We start from the raw sequence: 21,431 nt of genomic DNA on the forward strand, positions 1-21,431 counted from the left end.
AACCAGCAGAGTCCTATTTAAAACAGTAACAGGCAGTATAAGGGCAGAAATCTTGTGCAATTACCATGGTTAGCAAAGAAGTGGCTCAATTTAGTTTAAACATGTTCATAATTATTATAAAGCTCCTCCTTTGTGCTATATTCAATTAGCCGCAAAAAGTGCCGTTCGGAGAAAAGTTTTCGCCGATTTTGACTTTGTCTGTTTTCAACATCTTCGTATTCAATTCCAGGAGTGCAAATGTTGGGATTTGGAACCCTTTGGAGACCTCCCCCCTTAATGTCTAATCAGTCCAAAAAAATAATAATTGAAAGATCCCAAAAATTACATGTCGGTTTCCTGACTGCATCCCCTTATTGGTGAGCTCAGTGTGGCCATTAGGCTGAGCATTCAAAGTAGTATTTAACTTTTTCATAATTTATTGCTGCATGAATAAAAAATATATAAATCCCAAATATGGGGGTAAACTTTACGCTTTAACCTGGAACCACATTTTAAAATACTTCTAGTATATTAAACACTTTGGGGTGATTCAATTGTTTGAGAGAATTCATTTCCGTGGCCAGGAGCTTATTTATTTGTTATGGGCGACCATACCTGAGGCTGCACTTATTGTGGATTTTCTACACGCAGCTTCCCGAGATGTGAGCAGAAATCCGCATAAAGAAGGGGGTCTGGGGCTGGACAAGAGTGCCGGGAGCGCCTTGCACTTAGAACTGGAGAAGCCGCTTAACGTGGCTAATCCTATGCATTACAGCAAAACAATGCAGATATCGCAAATTGAATTTGCTCCCGACCACTTTAGACAGGAGCTAATTCTCTCGAATAATTCAACCTTGAGGTCTTGTTGACAACCACTCTGTGGACCCTGGAACACAGGATGGAGACGGACAGGTGTACTGGGCAGTACAACTGTGTAAACAGAATGGTCAATCATCATGTTTACAGTTGTACAATTGTCGAGCTCCCGATACCGGCAAACCAGGATCCACATAGTGGTCATCTTCAGCTGTATACTTAGCAAAGGTAGTCCTTGATAAGTCACAATCAGAGTCATCTTTGTGAGGGCATCAACAAGAGCTGTCATGGGACTGGATAGGCAGCAATCATAATAATACCAAAGGGGTAGACTGAAGGGTTCTGTGGTGCACAGACATTTCTCCACAGAACCTTTGAAATTTATATCAGTTTGAGTCTTCAGGATACCGGTGTTTGGGTTAATTTTAATACATGAACAGATTAAAGGTCCATACTATGTTCTGAATAGTTAACAGATCAGAACTCAGCACAGTGGCACGATGGTTAGAACTGCTGCCTCATAACTTAAGTCATGTGTTTGATTCCAACTAGGATCATATCTGTGTAGTTTTTGTATGTTCTCCCCATATTTGCATCGGTTTCCTACCACACTCCAAAACATACTGGTAGGTTAAAGGGCTGACAATGGTATGTGTATATGTTTAAGTGTTAAGGAATGTAGACTGTAAGCTCCAACGGGGCAGGGAGTGATGTGAATGACATTCTCTTTCTACAGCATCAGAAGGAGGATGGAGAACAACCATATCTGTATTGTAACCTTTCTAATATGTGATAATATACTGCAAGTGTAACCCATAAATGAGGGAGAAAAGTAGCTAGTTTATAAAGAAAGTGATAAATGCTTTGCTTTTCCTGCTCAGTATGCAGGTCTCGAGGAGATGCTTTGTATACAGATGCCCTAGCTCAACTTCAGTCATGTACTGCTCTAAACTCACTCCTAAGGTCTTCCTCATAATTTGTATACAGGGGCTGATGTATCAAGCAGTGAAAAGAATGAAGTGGGCCAGTGGAGAAGTTGCCCGTAGCAACCAATCAGAATCAAGGTAACATTTATCAAGTATATTCTATGAAATAATAGGTAGAAAGAAGCTCATTGGTTGCTTTGGGCAACTTCTCCACTAGTCCACCTTTCCGTTGTTTTCACTGCTTGATACATCAATCCCACAGTACCTGCTGGTTCCCTATTATTTCTAGAATGTGCAGGAGCATTACAAACCTTTTTTTTTTTTTTTTAACCACATACTTTGGGGGAAGAATTAATTCAGCGTGATGTTTAATAACTCCGGTAAGGAGTTCCGGGAGTTATTCAATTGACCGTGCTGTTAGCCTGACTAAAGGATTTCTTCTCGCACACTCCTGAGGGTGCGAGCAGAAATCAAACTGAAGTGCCGGCCACGAGGCTATTTTCCGTTTTAGCGTGGCGCTAACAGCCTCAGAGCTGTCACTTTAGAGGGAGAATGCCAGTTATCGCGACTAAACACCCAGCTTTAGTCGTGCTAACCGGCATTCTTCTACTTAAGTGGCTGTAGTCTGACTTACCGTTCTGAATTGAATTGCCCCCATAGTGTAAAAGGCACTATGTTTCTCTTTAAAGTCGTTTAGATTTGTTGTTAAGGTCTTAATGCAGTTTCCTATCACCTGGCTTAGCTAGAGGTCTGACCTGCATGACATAACATCACACAAATGAGTACAGCTGATGCAATAAATGACCTTGGTAAGAAGATACTTTATCAACAGCAGGGAAATCATCTAAGCCTGAAGTTAGAGCTAAGGACTGATTAGTTCTCAAGGCAAATATCAATTCACTGTAGAAAATGAAAACACTGTTTCTTCTCTCTGATTCACCCCATCCTTTGCCTTAAATAATCTGGTTTACACAGAGGAGATACAATAAAATAAAAGATAAATAAATTGAACAAAGGAGGGGACAGAAGCAGCATTCACTTTCAATAGAGTTTAATACCCAACCACAAATTGGTATATGTTGAACACCTATAAAGTCTAAACACAAAAACAGAATTGTATTAATAAAAGTGTGTTTTGTTTATATAAATTATTCCCTTAATGTACGGTGCTATAAAACATGCCAGCACATGAATAATAAAAGATAGTACACTGTAGTCAACTTTAAAATCACAACACCCTTCTTTGCTGCAATATTTTGCTAACCTACAATAAAAATATATCCACACCAAAAACCACTCCTCACAGTTTGGAAGTAATGCTCAATGAGCCAAATAGGCACACAACAAAATCATTCGATTAATAATAACGATTTTTCAATAGCCAATAGACAGTACACATCTAAATAAAGATGCACAAACAAAAGTTTTGCAGCTACCTAATTTATTCCACCAGAGTTAGCATCTACCCAAAAGGCTTACGGCAAGTACATACCTGTTCAATCACACTTTCGATGAGATTTTACTTTTGATTTCACTTAGCTTCAGAACTGCTGCTCAAAGTGCTGATTTATTTTATTTATTTATTACCAGTTATTTATATAGCGCAAAAATATTCCGCAGCGCTTTACAGAGAATATTTGGCCATTCACATCTGTCCCTGCCCCAGTGGAGCTTACAATCTATATTCCCTACCACATGCTCACACACATACACACTTATGGTCAATTTTGAGGGGAGCCAATTAACCTGCCAGTATATTTTTGGAGTGTGGGAGGAAACCGGAGTACCCGAAGGAAACCCACGCAAGCACAGGGAGAATATACAAACTCCACACAGTTAGGGCCATGGTAGGAATTGAACCCATGACCTCATTGCTGTGAGGCAGTAACGCTAACCATTACATCGTCTGTGCTGCCCATGATACGTGCATACACACCTTTACAATCTAATGGAGCATACACACGGTCAGATTTGTCAGATGAACGATTTTTGACTGCATTAAAATGACTGAAATCGTCCAAATCTGACTGCAAACACATCAGATGTCAGATATCGTTATCAGACCATCGGGAACGCGCATCGTTCATCATTCAGACATGTCAGATATTCCTTCAGATAGGAACGATTTTTTAAATCGTTATAGTTTAGATCTGAAGAAAAATCTGACCGTGTGTATGCACCATTGCTTGCAGTCTTCACCCTTTTCTGTCTAATATCTGCTGAAAAGATTGAAACACTGTACACAATCTTAAGATCTCTATGGGCTCGATTCAATTGCCCGCGACGTAAATAGCGCCGGGAGATAGCTCCCGCAGCCATTTTATTCTGCGCAGTGTTTAGTCAGAGAATGCCCGTTCTCGCAACTAAACACCCTGTTTAAGGCGCGAGAACGAGCATTCCCCGACCTAACTTCCTGGCGCGATGCTGTTTTCCAGGCACGAAGGGCAGAAAACAGCCTCGTGCCTGGACTTTTGTCGGATTTCTGCTCGCATCCCCGGAGAGTTGCAAGAAGAAATCCCATTGGGCATAGCAGCGCGGTGTATTGAACAGCTCCGGGAGCCGATTCCTGACGCTATTCACTTCGCGCAGAAACGAGCCCAATGAGCATTAAGGAATCGAAATAACGGCCAGACGATTGTATAGGTGTGTACCTGCTGGACATACAATGTTCAATTATATCGGCCTAATCAGCCAATAATCAGCTGATGGGGACAACAATTGAACAGTGTATTGCCATGACCAAGCTGTAATTTTCGGTCCGTCAGACATGCTCTAGTCTTCCAGCATGTCCTAAAGCTTCGAAAATTGGTCGGCCACACTTGGAAGTGTATGCGGCTGCCCACCATTTGCCCTGTTCCTTCATAGGGGAGGAACCGGGGAAATGTTTCCTACCCAGGGGAGTAATTCAGATTTCATGGCCATACACTATGAAATATCTCAATGTATGGCAACAATATCTGATGGTTTCAGCTGGTCAGATAAAATATGTCTGTCTGGGAAGGATGGACCAGGTCATTTTCAGAAGCGATTGATTCAGATTTATAGACATGATTTGCTACAACTCAGATGGTGGCCAATCGACGCATGCGCAGGATCTGTACTGCGCATGTACTGATCTGTGACTGAAGGCCCCCATACATCAGAGATTGATTGCAGAATCGTGCAATTTGCAATCGATTGTGTATAAAAATATTTTCCAATCGATTGCAGAATTGCCACAATCTGCAATCGATTGAAAAAGGGAAAGATTTTTATACACAATCGATTGCAAATTGCACGATTGCTGCAATCAATCTCTGATGTATGGGGGCCTTAAGTCAACAGTCGCAGTGCCCCCTAAGCCGCAGGCATGATTGACATGCTACTACCGTTTGGGGTTGGGCAAAGGGCGGTGATGGCCAGCGCCCCAGAAAACAGGTGTGGGGAGGGGGGGGAGGGGGGGGGCGTGGGGAGGAGATGGACTCACTCTCTGGGCATGCCGAGGTCAGTGTCTTCCAATGTAACTTCACTAGCTCCAGAAGCGTGAATTCCATGGCCATCCTGAGTATCTGAGGGTTACGCAAGTGATCCGATGGTTGCATCCTCGGGCACGGCAGCAGATCATATAAGTCGGCAGGAGGAGTCTATTTACACAAGTTGCTTCCTGCGATCTTAGCATATTATTACACAGTCGCAGCAACTGTGCAACAGCATACAACTCTGGATCAGGCCAGTGGTTCACTTCTGCTAATACCCAGATGGAAGGACTACATATAATCCCACTTTACTTAGACATATTGGGGGGGCGATTCAATTAAGCACGCTGTTGATAGCGCCGGGAGGGAAATCCCAGGGCTATTCAATTCAGTGCGCTGTTAGGGCGAGTAAAAGATTGAGGGTGCGAGGAGAGATCCGACTTAAGTCCTGGCCGCAATGCTATTTTCCAGGTTAGTGTGGCACTAACAGCCTCGCAGCTGGCACTTTAGTCTGAGAATGCTGGTTCTTGTGACTAAGCACCCAGGTAAAGTCGCGAGAACCTGCATTCTCCGACTTAAGTGATTGTAGTCAATACTAAACTGAGAGGTGAAAGTAATAGCTCAGAGACCAACTTCCCGATGCTATTCACTTATTCTATCTCACACTTAATTGAATCACAGAGAATAACAGCAAATGTAAAAAACAAAAATACATTTGAAACAGAAAATGAATTAGTCCACAATGTACAATACTAAAATATACAGTTTCACACATGTAGTGTTTAGAGCTGTATAATCACATAGTAAACTGTGGGCTTCATAACAAGACAATAATATAATATTATTATTAATAAATAACAATGTTATTTATATAATACTTTTCTCCTAATAGGACTTAGAATGGTTGATCCTATTAAGAGTGAAGGGTGCGAGCTGACGTTGCAACGGCGTTAAAATGCCGGCAACAGACCAACACCTCGCACCTTTCACAAAATTCAGCGAATCCGGGCTGCCGTTAAGTGCAGCCATTGCTGCGATGACTCGCACCGGCAAGATCATCGCGGCTACTAGGATTGACCCCAAAGTGCTTTACATCACAATACAAGCTTTAACAAGGAACATTATTGATATGCTTGGATGAACAGGAAAGTCTTGAGTCTATTTTTTAAGGACTCTAGAGTGGAGGCTTCTCGAACTGTGCAGGGAAAAGAGTTCCATAGAGTCGGAGACACAAAGCTGAAAGCTTGACCCCCAAATTAATTCCAGGAGATTCTAGGTACTGTTCATAGCACTACATCGGCGGATCACAGTAATCGAGTGGGACAGTAAAGGTGCCCACACACATACCGATCTGCACACGATCCCACGATGTGTGCGATTTCCCCTGAACTCTCCCCCGGCAGCTCCTACACACGACTTGGAGTAAAAAGCATTAAGATACATCGTGCATCTTAACTTTTTTTTTTTTCCCCAGTGCATTTTGTCCCAGATTGTCAGATCTGCCCTACTGCACGGCAGATCTGACGATGCGATGTGCGACCAGCGGGGACGCGCATCGTGTTCGTGAGTTAGGACTCACGATTTCCTCACGATTTGGCCATATTTTCCACGATCTGTCGGAATTGGCCAGATCGTGTAAAATATTGCTATGTGTGTGGGCACCTTAAGGGATCAGAAGCTGCTTCAAGTACCTTGGGCCCTGGTCATGTAGGGCTTTGAAATCTTGAAAATTATTTGCCATCTTACAGGCAGCCAGTGAAGGGAGAAGAGAATGGGTATTAGATGGCTGGAATGGGGCTGGCTGGTTAAAAGCCAGTCAGCTGCATTTTGTACCATCTGCAAACAGTGCAATTCTTTTGCTGGGAGTCCAAGGTAGAGGGCATTGCAGTAGTCTAGGCATGATGATAGAAGATATAAATGACTTTAGGCAGATCTTCTGAGGGAAGTGCTTGATTCTGGCCATGTTCCTCATATGATAGAATAAGGCTTTGATTGCGGCTGATACCTGATGTTTAAGTGTCAATACACTATCCAGGACAACACCAAGATTCTGCACATGTTCCGTGTTTTGTAATTCTAAACCCCCAAGCATTAGACTAAGACAAAGGTGCGCTGATAACCAGGAGATATCCCCTTGAAAAATAGAGCAACTCACACAAGCAGGTTCTGCACCTGCTAAAAAACGTAACAACAAACAGGTGTAGTGGAGCGCTGGTTTAATCAAGTGACCACACTAATTAATATAAAGCAATATATTGCAAATAAGTAAAAAATAATAAATACATTAAAAACATATTTCTGCATATGAACACTGATGTAATGCGTGGAAAAGCAGAAGAGAAATTAAAGTAATAAAATCGTGGGACCACTCGGTCTAATTTTCTGTTAGTGTCCACAAATAAACTCTGCGCAAATCCACTTATGTAGAAATATTACTGTCAGCCAGATAGTTATGAGAGCTATGGTGCCAAAAGGGAAAGTCCACATAAACTGGAGTGTCGTAGTCACCTGTATATTGAAAGACCAGTACTCACGCTGAGTGTGTAAAATCAGACTGATACCTGGTAGTACACCGGGATCCATTCCAGACGGGGACCAGGCGTACCACACTGTGTGGCTGATTCCTTGTGAGACACTGCTATATAGCTTCCATGCAGCTGAAAGCAATCACAGTCTGGCTGAACAGGCTGAAAGCTCAGTACATGTCAGTGTCCTTTCCAGCTAATATGTATTGCATGCGCTCTCTCCGCTGACACTCCCTGAGCGTCTGCAGGCATTAGTCCTGTTGATTGGCTATGCTGTAGCCTTGTCATGTGACCTATCATCACGACCTCGGTTTTATCAGGGATCAGTTGCAGGCAAATGGCAGTCACCCACTCCAGGAGCTCAGCAAGACAGCCATTTAGGGTTGATAGTGGGTTCTCCGTATCTAGAGCAAATTGACAGGTACCGCTGTGAATTATCTACATAGGAATGGAAAACCAGGCCATGCAATCTGATTATTTCACCTAGCGGTAGCATGTATACTGAAAAAAAAACATGGGAGATAGTATAGAACTCTGTGGGACACCACACAGAAGTGGCACTGGTGACTAAGGGGGTGATTCAACTGTTTTATCGCACCTTATGCTTTTGGGCGCCCATGCATATAGCGCCCAAATAGACAGGGTTTAGCTGTGTAAAGCGGCTAAACCCGTCTGAAGTCCTGCTTTATCGCAAGTTTCTATTCTCCTGCACAGGGCTGCGAGTAGAAATGTGTGCTTCTGCAGCTGTACGCACCTGAATGGACAATTGAATTGGTCTGTCCAGCGCCATGAGCTGCAGGCGTAAACAATTGATTCGCCCCTGAAGAGTTTACTCCAGAAGAAACTGACATACCGGTGAGAAATTATTTGAACAGTTAAGGATTGTGCCATCCAGCCCACAGAATGTCTTCAGGAGCTCAATTAGAACCCCATGGTCCAGACAGTGTCAAAAGCTGCAGAGAGATCGAGCTTTTCACCTCTCTCTCTCGTCATCAGAAGATCATTAAGCACACATACCAGGGCTTCTCCTGAACCCTGCCTGGAATGGATCACAAATATCAATTTTAAAACTCGTTGCATATAATAAACACCTTGATAAATGAGCCCCTAAATGTTTGATATATTTAAAGGTTTGTAAGAAAATACAGTATTTTAAAAATAAGAGAATTTTAAGAACAAGAGAACACACTTTGAAATTGAAAAAAGATGAAGGCTACAGGTAAGGAAACTTTATTTTTATCTCATTACTTACAGTTGCTAATGAATTTTAGAATGCATGGGGCAAACCTATTGTTAATGTACACACAAAGTGTATAATAGATGCTCCAGTAAGTACTTTGGCACTAGATATACTAAGTAGTGGCTTTTGCAAGTGGTGGATGCTCAGCCTTTTTTACCGTGAACTTTAAAATGCCAATTATATTAAAATTTGAAACCAGGCAAGTTGTGCTTTTAACATTAATGACACTTTAACCTTTGAGGTCAAAACCATAGAGAACTGGCAACTTGTAAAAGCCACTGCATAGTAAATCTAGCTCATATCTGTAAAAGGCCTTCCTTAGAACGGATAATGGCCCAAATGCAAGAGCCTGGGAGTTGCGAACACCAGGAGATTTTGGCAATTTAGCCATCGAATTTAATGAAACTTTCATTTTGAAATTTTAAAAGGCAAAACAAGGTTAAATCACGTTGGTGCCTGAAATTCATAGGCTATAACATTTGGGCCAACATATTTTAATGCCCTTCATACATGGACATTCTACTTGAATGTAGCATAAACGTATGAAGTAGGGCACGTTTTTCAACTAGTGTGCCACAAGCAGCTGTTAGGAGTGCCGCGCGGTTTTATTCCTGTGAGGACCAATGTATGTGTTTTATCTCTCTGGGGCCAATGTAGTGTGTTTTATTCATGTGGAGGCCAATGTGTGTGTTTTTGTGTGGGGGCCAATATGCATGTTTTTTCATAGGTCACGCACGCCGCATGGCCGGATGGAGTGCCTTGGCAATTTTTAAATTTTGCGCAGTGTTCCTCGAGTTGAAAAAGGCTGAAAAATCACTGAAGTTGGGGCTCTAGGTAATTCAATGCCTGTTTGAAATAGAAACTACAAAATAGAAGAAAAAAAACCAAGGGGGGAGATTCAATTCAGAGCACTGTTGATAGCACGAGGAAGTAGTTCTCGGAGCTATTCAATTTAGCGCACTGTTAGGCCAACTAAAGGATTTCTTCTCGCAACCTCCTGAGGGTGCAAGCTGAAATCAGACCAAAGTACAGAGCGCGAGGTGCTAACAGCTTCGCATCCAGCAATTTAGTCGGAGAATGCCGGTTTTCGCAATTAAACACCAAGGTTAAGTCGCGAGAATCGGCATTCTCAGACTTAAGTTGTAATAGTCGGACTAAACAGCACGGTGAATTGAATAGGTCTGGGACCAACTTCCCACCGCTATTCACCTTGCTCTTAATTGAAACGCCCCCAAGGATGGCATTGTTACAAGGGTACCAATTAGGTTGTGAAAAACACCATAACTCAGGTAAGTAATGTTCTTTAATATTCTAATTACTACACACAAAATCGAATTCTCAGTTTTATGTGTAATTCAACAATAAAGACATAAGCATTTTTTTTTTTTTTAAAGCGATATTTCCACCCATAGTAATATAAGAAAAAAATAAATTATAAGATAGTCTATAAACAGAAGCACGCTCTCCCATTTTCATATAGAGACATTTAAACATGATGGAATGAGAAGTCTGTGGTAACAAAGCTTGAAAACAATAGAGGGTAAAGTCTCACTGGAAAGGTTCCGGACTGTAGAGACAGAAATTAGATAGACAATGCCTAGATAGACACCAGATGTAATGGTGGGTACACACGGGCCGATCGGCAATGATAACGTTGTTCAATCTCCCAGGTGTGCTGGATGATCAATATCGATCATCCAGCACACCATGTACCCACCAACGACTAACGACCCACAATCAATGACTGTGAGTCCCTATAGTAACCTAGTTGTTATTGACCAGGTTGGCCTGCATGCACGGGCGATGGTCGATTTTTTGTTTGTTTGTTTTTTTAGGGGTAGGCACTTACTGGAAGGTTAGCGTTAGGCACCAGGAAGGAGGGTTAAGGTTAATACTAGGGCTAAAAATTTTTTTTTTTAAATTTTTGTGTTGACTATTTCGTGTCGAACTTTTGTCCCTAACTATTAACTGTCTAATTACTGTCCATCTCTTATACCACACCCCACTGGAAAAGATGAAGTCAGCAATCGATTGTGTAAAAAAAAAAAAAAAAATCGATTGGAATTGGTAAATCAGGTTTTCCCAACATGCTGGATTTCACAGATCAATTAGATTGTTAATGTTTTGTAACAATCAGCACGTTACTACTAAATGGATGAGCCTGTCAAGATTGGCAGATCTGTATTTGCTGAAACTGATCTGCAAATCACTGAAAAATATCTGTCATGTATGGGTGCAGATTGCTAGATTAGGAAACCCTAAAATTGGGCAACAAATCTCCAAATTGTTCAATTGTGGTTTTCTGATTGCTGATGTATGGGGAAATAAGAAATAACAACGATGATATTATGTTGCTGAAGATGGGAAAGCCATTGGCCATTCTGCTTGACACAATCTTCAGAATACGAGTTAATCACTGCACTCTTTGAAAGTTCATCCAAATCACAGACGGTCATAATACAGCCGTGTCAGCAGCAATTTATGTTTTGTCACACTATCTTTTACAGATCACATTTGTTAGAACTGTTTACCAGCTACTATACCAAGCATTGTGCAAAGTAAACAAGCAGAAAGCATTTCCATTGACACAACTATTTCCATTGTTCTCAGTCTACATGGTGCAGTACTGTCAATCTAGACAATTACCCATCGGAGTAAGACAATATTGAATCACATGTATGAATTGATTTAGAATATACACCTGTCATGACTATATGCAAACTATCCTGTCAAACATATTCTGCACATTTGGTGAGTAATAAAGTCACTTGTGACACATGCTGAAAGTGATCAGTGACAGTAAAACAAACTTGTATAATTAGTTTCCAGTTATCCTTTTTTTGTCTATTTTGGTGTGTATTATTCCTGTTTTGTCTTTTCATTGGGAATTTAAAACAAAAAAAACAAACACGTTTTCCAGCATTAATAAATGTACCATAAACGCCATATAATTTTTGGTTAATTTTAAACAGGGAAGAAAGTGAAAATATTTTATCCCACTACCATTCTGCCCAATATGTATTTTTTTTTTTAGATTTGCAAAATAATGGAGTGGCAAGTGGATTGGACTAGGAACCTGTGGGTTCCAAATCCAATCTGCTACCACACACACACACACACACACACTGCTCTTCTCCAGAGACCCACAGCAATTGAGGACTTTACTCCCATCAGGCACTTACGCAAGTCCGCTCCTACCAACACTGCTCCACACTCTGTTTATCAAAGAGAGACGATGCCTAAATAAAGGATTCTCCCCATCAATTTCCCGCAGCCAGCAATGGCCACCATAGAGGAGAGTCATCGTGTATTTAAGGACAGCGGTTTCCTTTGCTATCGCCAAAACAATTCTTTACTATTAAAATAAAAGGACATTCTTGTTTAAAGTATATTATTTTTTCTTCTATTTTATAACATTTCCGGTGCATTGCGCTGTGTGACCAGGAAATTGTGCTTCACTCTAGGGACCCCGATTGGCCAGCGCTGCAGTAAGTCACTGCTTACTGCTGCCCAAGCATATTATATATTTAAAATATATATATAGTTCAGAAGAATATTTTTCCTTTTAATTGAAAATAAGTCTTTTAAGGGCATTCTGATAAATAACAAGAGATATGGTAAGAACTTACCTTTGTTATCTCTGTTTCTACGAAGTCCATAGGGTCCACAGGGTTGACCTTGGGGTTATAGCTGGAACAGGATCCATGGGCACCACACAGTTAAGCTTTTAGCTCCCAGGATGCACTTGGGTCCTCCTCTATACCCCGCCCCCGAGCCACAGGCACCTCAGTTGGTAAGCAGCCTAGGCCGGAGGAGAATATGGAACAGAGAGAAGGAAGACTGGAACACACAAGAAACCATACTCACAGCAATAGGAGACGGAAAACCGGTGACCAGCCACACAGCCCATTTGAAGCCAGGTGCGTCAGGGCGGGCGCCCTGTGGACCCTATGGACTTCGTAGAAACAGAGATAACAAAGGTAAGTTCTTACCATATCTCTTGTTTTCTACTTCAGGGTCCATAGGGGGTCCACAGGGTTGACCTTGGGGATGTCCCAAAGCAGTACAACTAAGGGCGGGGACGCTCCTGTGCTGAAAGGAGTACCCGGCGCCCAAAGGATGCATCCTGAGAGGCAAAGGTGTCAAACGCATAGAACCTCAAAAACGTTTGAATTGAAGACCAAGTGGCCGCCTTACACAGCTGAACAGCAGAAGCGCCACGTCTAGCAGCCCAAGAGGGACCCACAGAACGAGTGGAATGAGCCTTAACAGAGGCTGGCACAGGTAAGCCCTCCTGTGCATAAGCCTCACAAATAACGGAACGAAGCCAACGGGCTAACGTTTGTTTGTTGGCAGGCCAACCCCTCTTGTGAAAACCAAAGAGGATAAACAAGGAATCAGACTTCCTAACCGAAGCCGTCCGGTCTACATAAATTCTAAGCGCCCGGACCACATCTAAGGAAGTCTCACCAGCTGAAAGATCAGGGGACTGAAAAGCTGGCACAACAAGTTCCTGATTAATATGGAACTTCGAGACCACTTTGGGCAAAAACTCAGGACGAGTGCGGAGCACCGCTCTGTCCTGGTGAAAAATCAGGAAAGGAGGGCGACAGGAAAGCGCCCCCAATTCAGACACCCTCCTGGCCGAAGCAATTGCCAGGAGAAAAACCGTCTTAAATGTCAGCCACTTGAGCTCCACCGCCTCAAGAGGCTCAAACGGAGGACCCTGCAGGACCCGTAGCACCACCGCCAAGTCCCAAGGAGCCACAGGAGGCACAAAGGGAGGCTGGATCCTGAGAACACCTTGGAAAAAGGTGTGAACGTCTGGTAGTATTGCAATCCGCCGTTGAAACCACACGGACAAGGCGGACACATGAACCTTCAGAGATGCAAGGCGTAAGCCGAGATCCAATCCTGACTGAAGAAATTCCAAGATCCTAGAAACTCGGAACACCTGAGGATCATAAAGTCTGGACTCACACCACTGAAAGTAAGTGTGCCACACTGTGATAAATCCGTGCTGAAGCAGGCTTGCGTGCCCTGAGCATCGTACCAATAACCGAACTGGAGAAGCCCCGAGACCTCAAGACGGCTGTCTCAAGAGCCACGCCGTCAAAGACAGCCGACCCAGATCCGGGTAAAGGCAGGGCCCCTGAGACAACAGGTCCCGACGTTGAGGAAGAAGGTACGGAGCGTCGATGGAGAGGCTCCTCAGATCGGAGTACCAAGGACGTCTGGGCCACGCCGGAGCTACCAGCACGAGCATGCCACCGTCCTGCTTGAATTTCCGCAGAACCCGAGGAAGCAGGGATATCGGAGGAAACAGATACGCCGGGTGAAACGTCCATGTCACCGACAGCGCGTCCACCAGACTTGCACCTGCGTCTCTTGTCCTTGACCCGTAAACGGGCAACTTGTGATTGTGACGGGAGGCCATCAAGTCCAGCTCCGGCAGTCCCCACCTGTCCACGAGTAGCTGAAACACCTCTGGGTGAAGCGACCATTCCCCGGGATGCACGTCGTGACGGCTGAGGAAGTCCGCCTCCCAATTGAGGACTCCGGGGATGAAGACCGCCGAGATCGCTGGAATGTGACCCTCCGCCCAAGACAGGATACGAGACACCTCCGACATCGCTGCCTGACTGCGAGTTCCGCCTTGGTGATTGATATACGCCACCGTGGTGGCGTTGTCGGACTGCACCTGTACCGCCCTTCCGTGAAGAGCGAGGCCGGACGACTGCAGGGCCCTGTATACTGCCCGCAGTTCCAGGATGTTGATGGGGAGAAGTGCTTCTTCCGCTGACCAACGACCCTGAAGCGACAAAGAGCCGGTCACTGCCCCCCAACCCCGGAGACTGGCATCCGTCGTGAGCAGGACCCAGTCCGGGATCCAAAATGGGCGCCCATCGACCGGGTGAGCAGTCTGAAGCCACCAAGCCAAAGATAGCCGAACGTCCGGAGACAACACCAGCACCTGAGAGCGGATCCGGTGAGGTAACCCGTTCCATTCTGATAGAATCAGCCCTTGCAGGGGCCGGGAATGGAACTGGGCAAATTCCACCATGTCGAATGTCGACACCATGGACCCCAGAACTCTCATAGCCGAATGGACCGACAGGCGGCAACGGCTCAGGCAACTGCGTATCCGCAGCTGTAGTGAGGCGACCTTCTCCGGAGTCAGGAAGATCCTTTGCTGACGCGAATCCAGCAGGGCTCCCAAATGAACCATCCGCTGTGATGGAATCAGAGAGGACTTTTTCCAATTTATCAACCACCCGTGCGCTTGCAGGCAAGCGATCGTCAGGTGGAGATTTTGAAGCAGTACCTCCGGGGAGCTCGCCAGCAACAGGAGGTCGTCCAGGTACGGCAGCAGCCGTACATTCTGGTTCCGAAGATGTGCGGCCATGACCGCCATAATCTTCGTGAACACCCTCGGTGCCGTGGAGAGACCAAAGGGTAGCGCCTGGAACTGATAGTGGTGTTGAAGGATAGCGAACCTCAGATACCGCTGGTGTGAAGATGCTATCAGAACATGGAGGTAGGCGTCCTGGATGTCCAGGGACACCATGTAATCCCCCGGTTCCATCGCCAGAATGATGGAACGTAACGTTTCCATCCTGAACTTGGGAACTCTGAGGAATTTGTTCAGAGACTTCAAGTTGAGGATAGGGCGATGAGAACCATTGGGTTTCTGCTCCAGAAACAGAGACGAATAATACCCCGTCCCTCGTTGTGATAGAGGAACGGGAACAATGACCCCTGCTTTCAGCAAGGACTCTATAGCCTCCTGAACCTGTAACGCCTTGGTCTTGTTCTGAGAAGGACTTGTGCAGAAAAACTGGTGGGGTGGTCTGTGCCGAAAAGACAGGGCGTACCCCTGGGAGACCACTTCTCGAACCCAGGCATCCGTGGTGGTATTGTGCCAGCACTGGGCAAATAGAAGAAGTCGGCCTCCCACTCTGAGGTCCCCCAGAGGGAGGCCCGTCCCATCAGGCCGCAGGTTTATCTTCCTGCTTGGAAGAAGGGCGCCGAGCACTCCAGGCTTGCTTCTTGGGTTTAGAGGCCGTCTTACTCGCAGACTGTCTTGGGAAGGACTGACCTTTCGCCTTACCCTGAACCCGAAAGGAACGAAAAGCCGAACTCCGAACTTTAGCAGGCAGTGCCGCCGAAGGGAGGAAGGCCGACTTGGATTTAGCCAGGGTGTCCACTATTTTGTCCAAGTCCGGACCAAATAGTAATTCCCCATTGAAAGGTAAGGCCTCCAGACCTTTCTTTGAATCAGAGTCCGCTCTCCAGGACCGCAACCATAAGGATCGGCGGGCAGACACCGCTGCAGCCGATAGCCGCGAGGTCAGCAGACTAGCATCTAAAGAAGCTTCTCCAATGTAAGAAGCAGCGTCCCTCATTTGTCCCAACAACGCCCGCTGGACATCCGGAGCGTCGTCCGGGAAGGTATCTTCCAATGCATTGGCCCACCCCTCAATGGCCTTGGCCACCCAGGAAATGGCCATGGACGGTCGGGCCACCGCCCCGGAGAGGGAGTAAATAGACTTTAAGCAAGTCTCAACTTTCCTGTCCGTGGGATCCTTCAGCGAGGATATCGACGGTAATGGTAAGGTGGCGCCCCGAGTTAAACGGGTGACATGGGAATCCACCGCCGGTGGAGTTTCCCATTTTTTACAATGTGCCTCAGGGAAGGGGTAATTAGAAGCCAACCGCTTCTGAGGAAGGAATCTCTTACTGGGCGCCTGCCAAGCTACCGCCATATGATCCGTCAACTGATCCGACAGGGGAAACACCGCAGAAGCCACCTTAGTTTTTTTGAAACTAGGAAACTTCGACCTAGGAACCGGTGCCTCATCCTCTATAAGAAGAATAGCTCGCACCGCCCTCACTAGTGCTCGCACATTAATGGACGACTTGGTATCCATTTCCTGGACCGAGGCGTCCGAGTCAGTGTCATCAGGGACCTCCCCATCATCTGAGGAACCCTCTGAGTCCGATACCTGAGCAGCCCGTGTCATGAGTGGGCGTTTAGAAATCCTAGAAGGCATGTCAGTCTGCAACATTGACTGAAAAGCCGAGGAAGCGGCCGCCAAATTTTGCACGGAGTTGGAGAGCACATCCACCCATGGTGGAGGCGTCGCCATAGGGGCCTGAAAAGGTACCACAGGCTGCTGCGGCACAGGGGAAGCCTGTATATACATAGGCAACCCCGCATAGGGACCAACTGATTGAGACCCAGGAGGACTCCGCAATAACTGCGGGACACCCGGGGAATGGGGGATGGTCGGCTGGGGCACCGCCCTAGTAGGGAGAGCAGTCGGGACCGACAGACGGTCCGCAATAGACACCAGCACTTGAGAAAACATCGCCCACGGTGGTTCCTGCACCAGAGAAGGTCTGGATGGGCCAGGAGCCACCTGGCATCGACTACACAGGCCATCCTGTGACAAATCCTCCCTATCTACTCCTGCAGAACAGCGTCCGCAGGAGGCCAACACCGGAGCCACTGAGCGCTCAACCTCCTCGTCTGACATGACAGAATATATTATATATCTGGCACCAGGGTAGAAGTGAAACGCACTCACCGGTGTGCTGAACAACAGCCCACAATATGGCACTGAGTAGCACACTACTGTATGTGACGGACCTCACAAATACGTGATCTATATAAGTGAGGTCAGTAGAAACGCCCCTCCCCCACACACCTGCAGGGCTTGTAGGAGAAGTAAAGGGATAGGTATAAGCTGACAGTAAGCGGAAAATAAACACAGACAGGCAGCACTAGCAAAAAGTCACATACCATGCAGGAAGATATACTCACTGCACCTTTACACTACAATCAACCTGCCCAGATTCAGTGTCTGGGAGGGCTATAGTGCTGTGTACGCTGTCCTTAATCAGGGGAGAGGTACACAGGGGGACCGGTCCGCGTGCTCCCTGAGATCTGCGCTGCCACTGTGGGAAAATGGCCGCTGGAGACCTCAGAGGAGGAGTGGCCGAGGAATCTGCAGCTCAGCGACGCCAGACTGCGTGCTGAAAGGCGCGCTGAGCTGAGGGGAGGAGCCGCTGACAGGGAAGGCTTCCTCCCCTGGCTGGCCATAACCCCAGGGATGCTGGCTTCCCGCTTGCCGCTTATCCCTGGTGGTCTAGTGGTCCCACGGGTTATGGGGGGGGGCCCGCCGCCACTGCCAGCAGCCTCCGGTCTGTCCCCAGGACCGGAGGCTAAAGGACTGCATTTAAGGAATTCCGCGCGCCGCCGCTAGCCAGCGACGCGCGGCTTACCTGCATCCCCGGCGACTCCGGCAGCAGTCCTGGGCGGTAGACAGAGTCCGGCTAGTACGGACTCTGTCCTCCCGCCGCGATCCACAGATCAGTACTGGCGTCGCGGCGCCAGTCGGGGATCAGAGCGGCAGCGTGGGCGTCTGTACAGACAGCCCTTCGCTGCCGTCTGTAGTAAAAATAGATTAAAAAACTAAATAAAATTTAACTTAAAATAAAAAGCTTCTGGGGGCTGCTCCTGCAGCCCCCCTGCGCGGTGACCGACTCCGGCCGGGCACCAGCTTACACTGAGGTGCCTGTGGCTCGGGGGCGGGGTATAGAGGAGGACCCAAGTGCATCCTGGGAGCTAAAAGCTTAACTGTGTGGTGCCCATGGATCCTGTTCCAGCTATAACCCCAAGGTCAACCCTGTGGACCCCCTATGGACCCTGAAGTAGAAAGACCCCATTAGAAACTAGATGCACTTCAATATGGGTGAAGTGTATGTGGAAGGCCCCAAAATGCTGCAAGACACCAAACAGAACATCAGATAAGGTTTTTTTGGCTTTCACTGGAAACACCCGTAAAAACCCTAATTATTATAATGAAATGAGTACTGTATATGTACTGTGTATTTACACAAGTACATAGAACTAGTATACATATATATTGATGTTAAAAAAATTGAATGTCAAATTGATGAGTAAAGAAGCCCAAGAAACATATGCACCAATCAATTAATAGTAATATGTTGTCGCCATTATAAGGCATTGAAGAATTTATTCAAAGACACAGAATGAACTCTCTTCTACAGACAGAAACATATGGCAATACAGATACTCTGGATGCCAAGACCAGGTCACTGCAGCTGTCACCGACTTATCCTCCACCATGAGTAGTCGGTGACTTTCCATCTTTAGAAAAAAAACATCAGACATAAGAACTGAAATGCACAACACAATCCCTGAGCTGTATGACAGCAGCCAATATGCCCTTACACGCTACAGGCCATAATTAGCACTGCATACATAGGATTGAGAAATGAATAACTTTTTTAAACAGTTCCAAGAGACATTTTCCTGCTAAGCCAGTGCATCCAAGCTCACATGACACAGATACCTCATTGGCAGAACTTGGAGTACAGCATTCCCTATCACATCATGTTCATTCACTTGCATTTTAATTACTCCTTTTAATTAGATATTAAATTATAAAGGCTAATAAAAAAAACACATATGAATTGCATTCACAATGCAGAGAATGGGGTATTTATTGTGCAATTGGTCAATATTGAACAGCAGGAACATTTCCAGGGACAAATAGTAATACCTGGCACGGTGAGTGAATATGAAGGCCAACAGTTGTCACCAATAACATCTATATATACACAGTACACATGTCTACACACATAGACCGTGACATATGGCACCAGCAGCTGCAGTGCTTGGTATGAGGGGGGCACACAGCAGCATCCCATGTATATGTTACATGCATGTCCCAGGGTAGGCACTGGAGAAGCAGGAGGCGGTGGGACACCGGGGTTTGCGCTGCCCCCCGCCCGCTGTCAGCCCAGTCATAGTCACTAACGTTCGATACGGCCGCGCGCAGCAGCAGCGTCCCGGTGTCCCCCGTACACAGCAGCCGTAACCTAACCAGCCGCCCTGTCCCCGTCAGCCGCTGGTACCGCTCACCCGTTCTCCGCTAGAAGAGCTCGTACCTGGCCCGTCAACATGATTCATGTCCCAGCTTTTCTTCGAATCCACTCGATTCCGATTCCTCAGAGATCCCCTCTCCGCCATCTTGGCTCTTGGTTTTGAAATTGGCCCCGCCCACTACGGTGACGTCACGCCCACTCTGCAGTCGGAGATACTCACGGAGCCCGGACCCGGGACCAGCAGCCGGCCCACCTCCCGCGCATGCGCACTGCAGCCTGCCCGGCGCTGAGTCTCACGGACTTGACTGATGTTAAATATGGAGCTGCTGGGGTCAGGTCGCTGGCGCACATTCCCAGTGCAATATATAGGCATCACCTCAAGCACTTCCTCTGGCAGTGGCAGCTAGTGGAGCGTATGCATTTGAGCATTGTGCTCTGGGAACTTGTGTACGAAATTATTTTGAAAGGTATGCTAGTGGCACACTACTAGATATGCGCTGCTGGTGTCTACTATGGCAGCATTGTAGTGCCCTTTACTCAAGGACACAGGGGTTTCAGAACCCTTTACATTCGTGTTGTCTCCTGGTTTCAGAACAAATCACCGTCTACACTTCGCTGATTAATTGGTAGTACTCCCTCAGGATGGTGTGTCACTCCACATGTAGGGGCAAATGTATCAAACCTTCTAAAGGAGAAGTTGCCCATAGCAACCAATCAGCTTCTACCAGGGGCGTAACTAGAATGGGTGCGGGGAGCACGGGCCCCTGGGTCCAGGGGGGCCCCGCACCGCACACCCTGCACCCATAATATTACCTCTCCGGAGTCCCACGTCGGCGATGGCGTCCGGCGCTGTAAAACGACTGGAAAATGGCCACGGCGGCCATTTTCCCATACCTCCCAACATGACCCTCTCCAGGAGGGACACAATGCTCTGGTCCTGGACTTCCCTGGTAAGAGGTGGGGCTGCAGCGCAGTTCAAAATTCAAATAGGGGAGCCACACCAACTGTCATTTCACACGCTGCCAAACATCACTGGCTGGGACTCACTGGCAGGTGGTGTGACTCCCCTATTTGAATTTTGGACTGTGCTGCAGCCCCACCTCTGGAGCCGCCAGCAATCATAAATTACCAGGGAGGTCCAGGACCAGAGCATTGTGTCCCTCGTGGAGAGGGTCATGTTGGGAGGTATGTTTTCCCGTTGTTTGCGTATTGCGCAGTTCAGGGGAAAATGGCCGTCGCGGCTATTTTCCCGGTGATCTGTGCATACACTATAGACTCTGCGCTGCCGGGCGGACAGGAGGGGGCCCGTGTCGGAGACTGGACACGGGCCCCCCTCCTCTCTAGGAATGCCCTGCCTTCTACCTATCATTTATCTGGTACAGAGGTGGGCAACCTGTGGCACTCCAGCTGCTGTGGAACTACACATCCCAGCATGCCCTGCCACACTTGTGCTGTAATGCGGGCCATACACGGTGCAAGGTGACGGGGGATCCGACATATCACCCGCATAGCGCTGCATGGGTTCGCACATCGCATCCCCTGATTGACTGATCCTGCAGTAAGGTCAGGGGTT

The 21,431-nt window shown here is 46.6% G+C and overlaps 1 protein-coding gene across 3 annotated transcripts in view; it reads right to left on the minus strand.

Moving 5' to 3' along the window:
* Positions 1–20,113, minus strand: part of ATL2 (atlastin GTPase 2) — a 109,888-nt gene extending 89,775 nt beyond the window's left edge. The window contains exon 1 of one of the 3 annotated variants that reach the window (XM_088477372.1): positions 19,922–20,111. In XM_088477372.1, coding sequence (XP_088333498.1) covers positions 19,922–20,003 — 82 coding nt within the window. In that variant the 5' untranslated portion in view covers positions 20,004–20,111. Of the gene's footprint in view, positions 1–19,895 lie in introns of all 3 variants that reach the window. The other 2 variants (XM_088477371.1, XM_088477373.1) reach the window with 2 other exon arrangements.
* Positions 20,114–21,431: the final 1,318 nt, after the last annotated feature.

This window comes from Taudactylus pleione, unplaced genomic scaffold (genome assembly GCF_031769625.1).
Source record: "Taudactylus pleione unplaced genomic scaffold, aTauple2 ptg000201l, whole genome shotgun sequence".
In the NCBI taxonomy this organism is placed as follows: domain Eukaryota; kingdom Metazoa; phylum Chordata; class Amphibia; order Anura; family Myobatrachidae; genus Taudactylus; species Taudactylus pleione.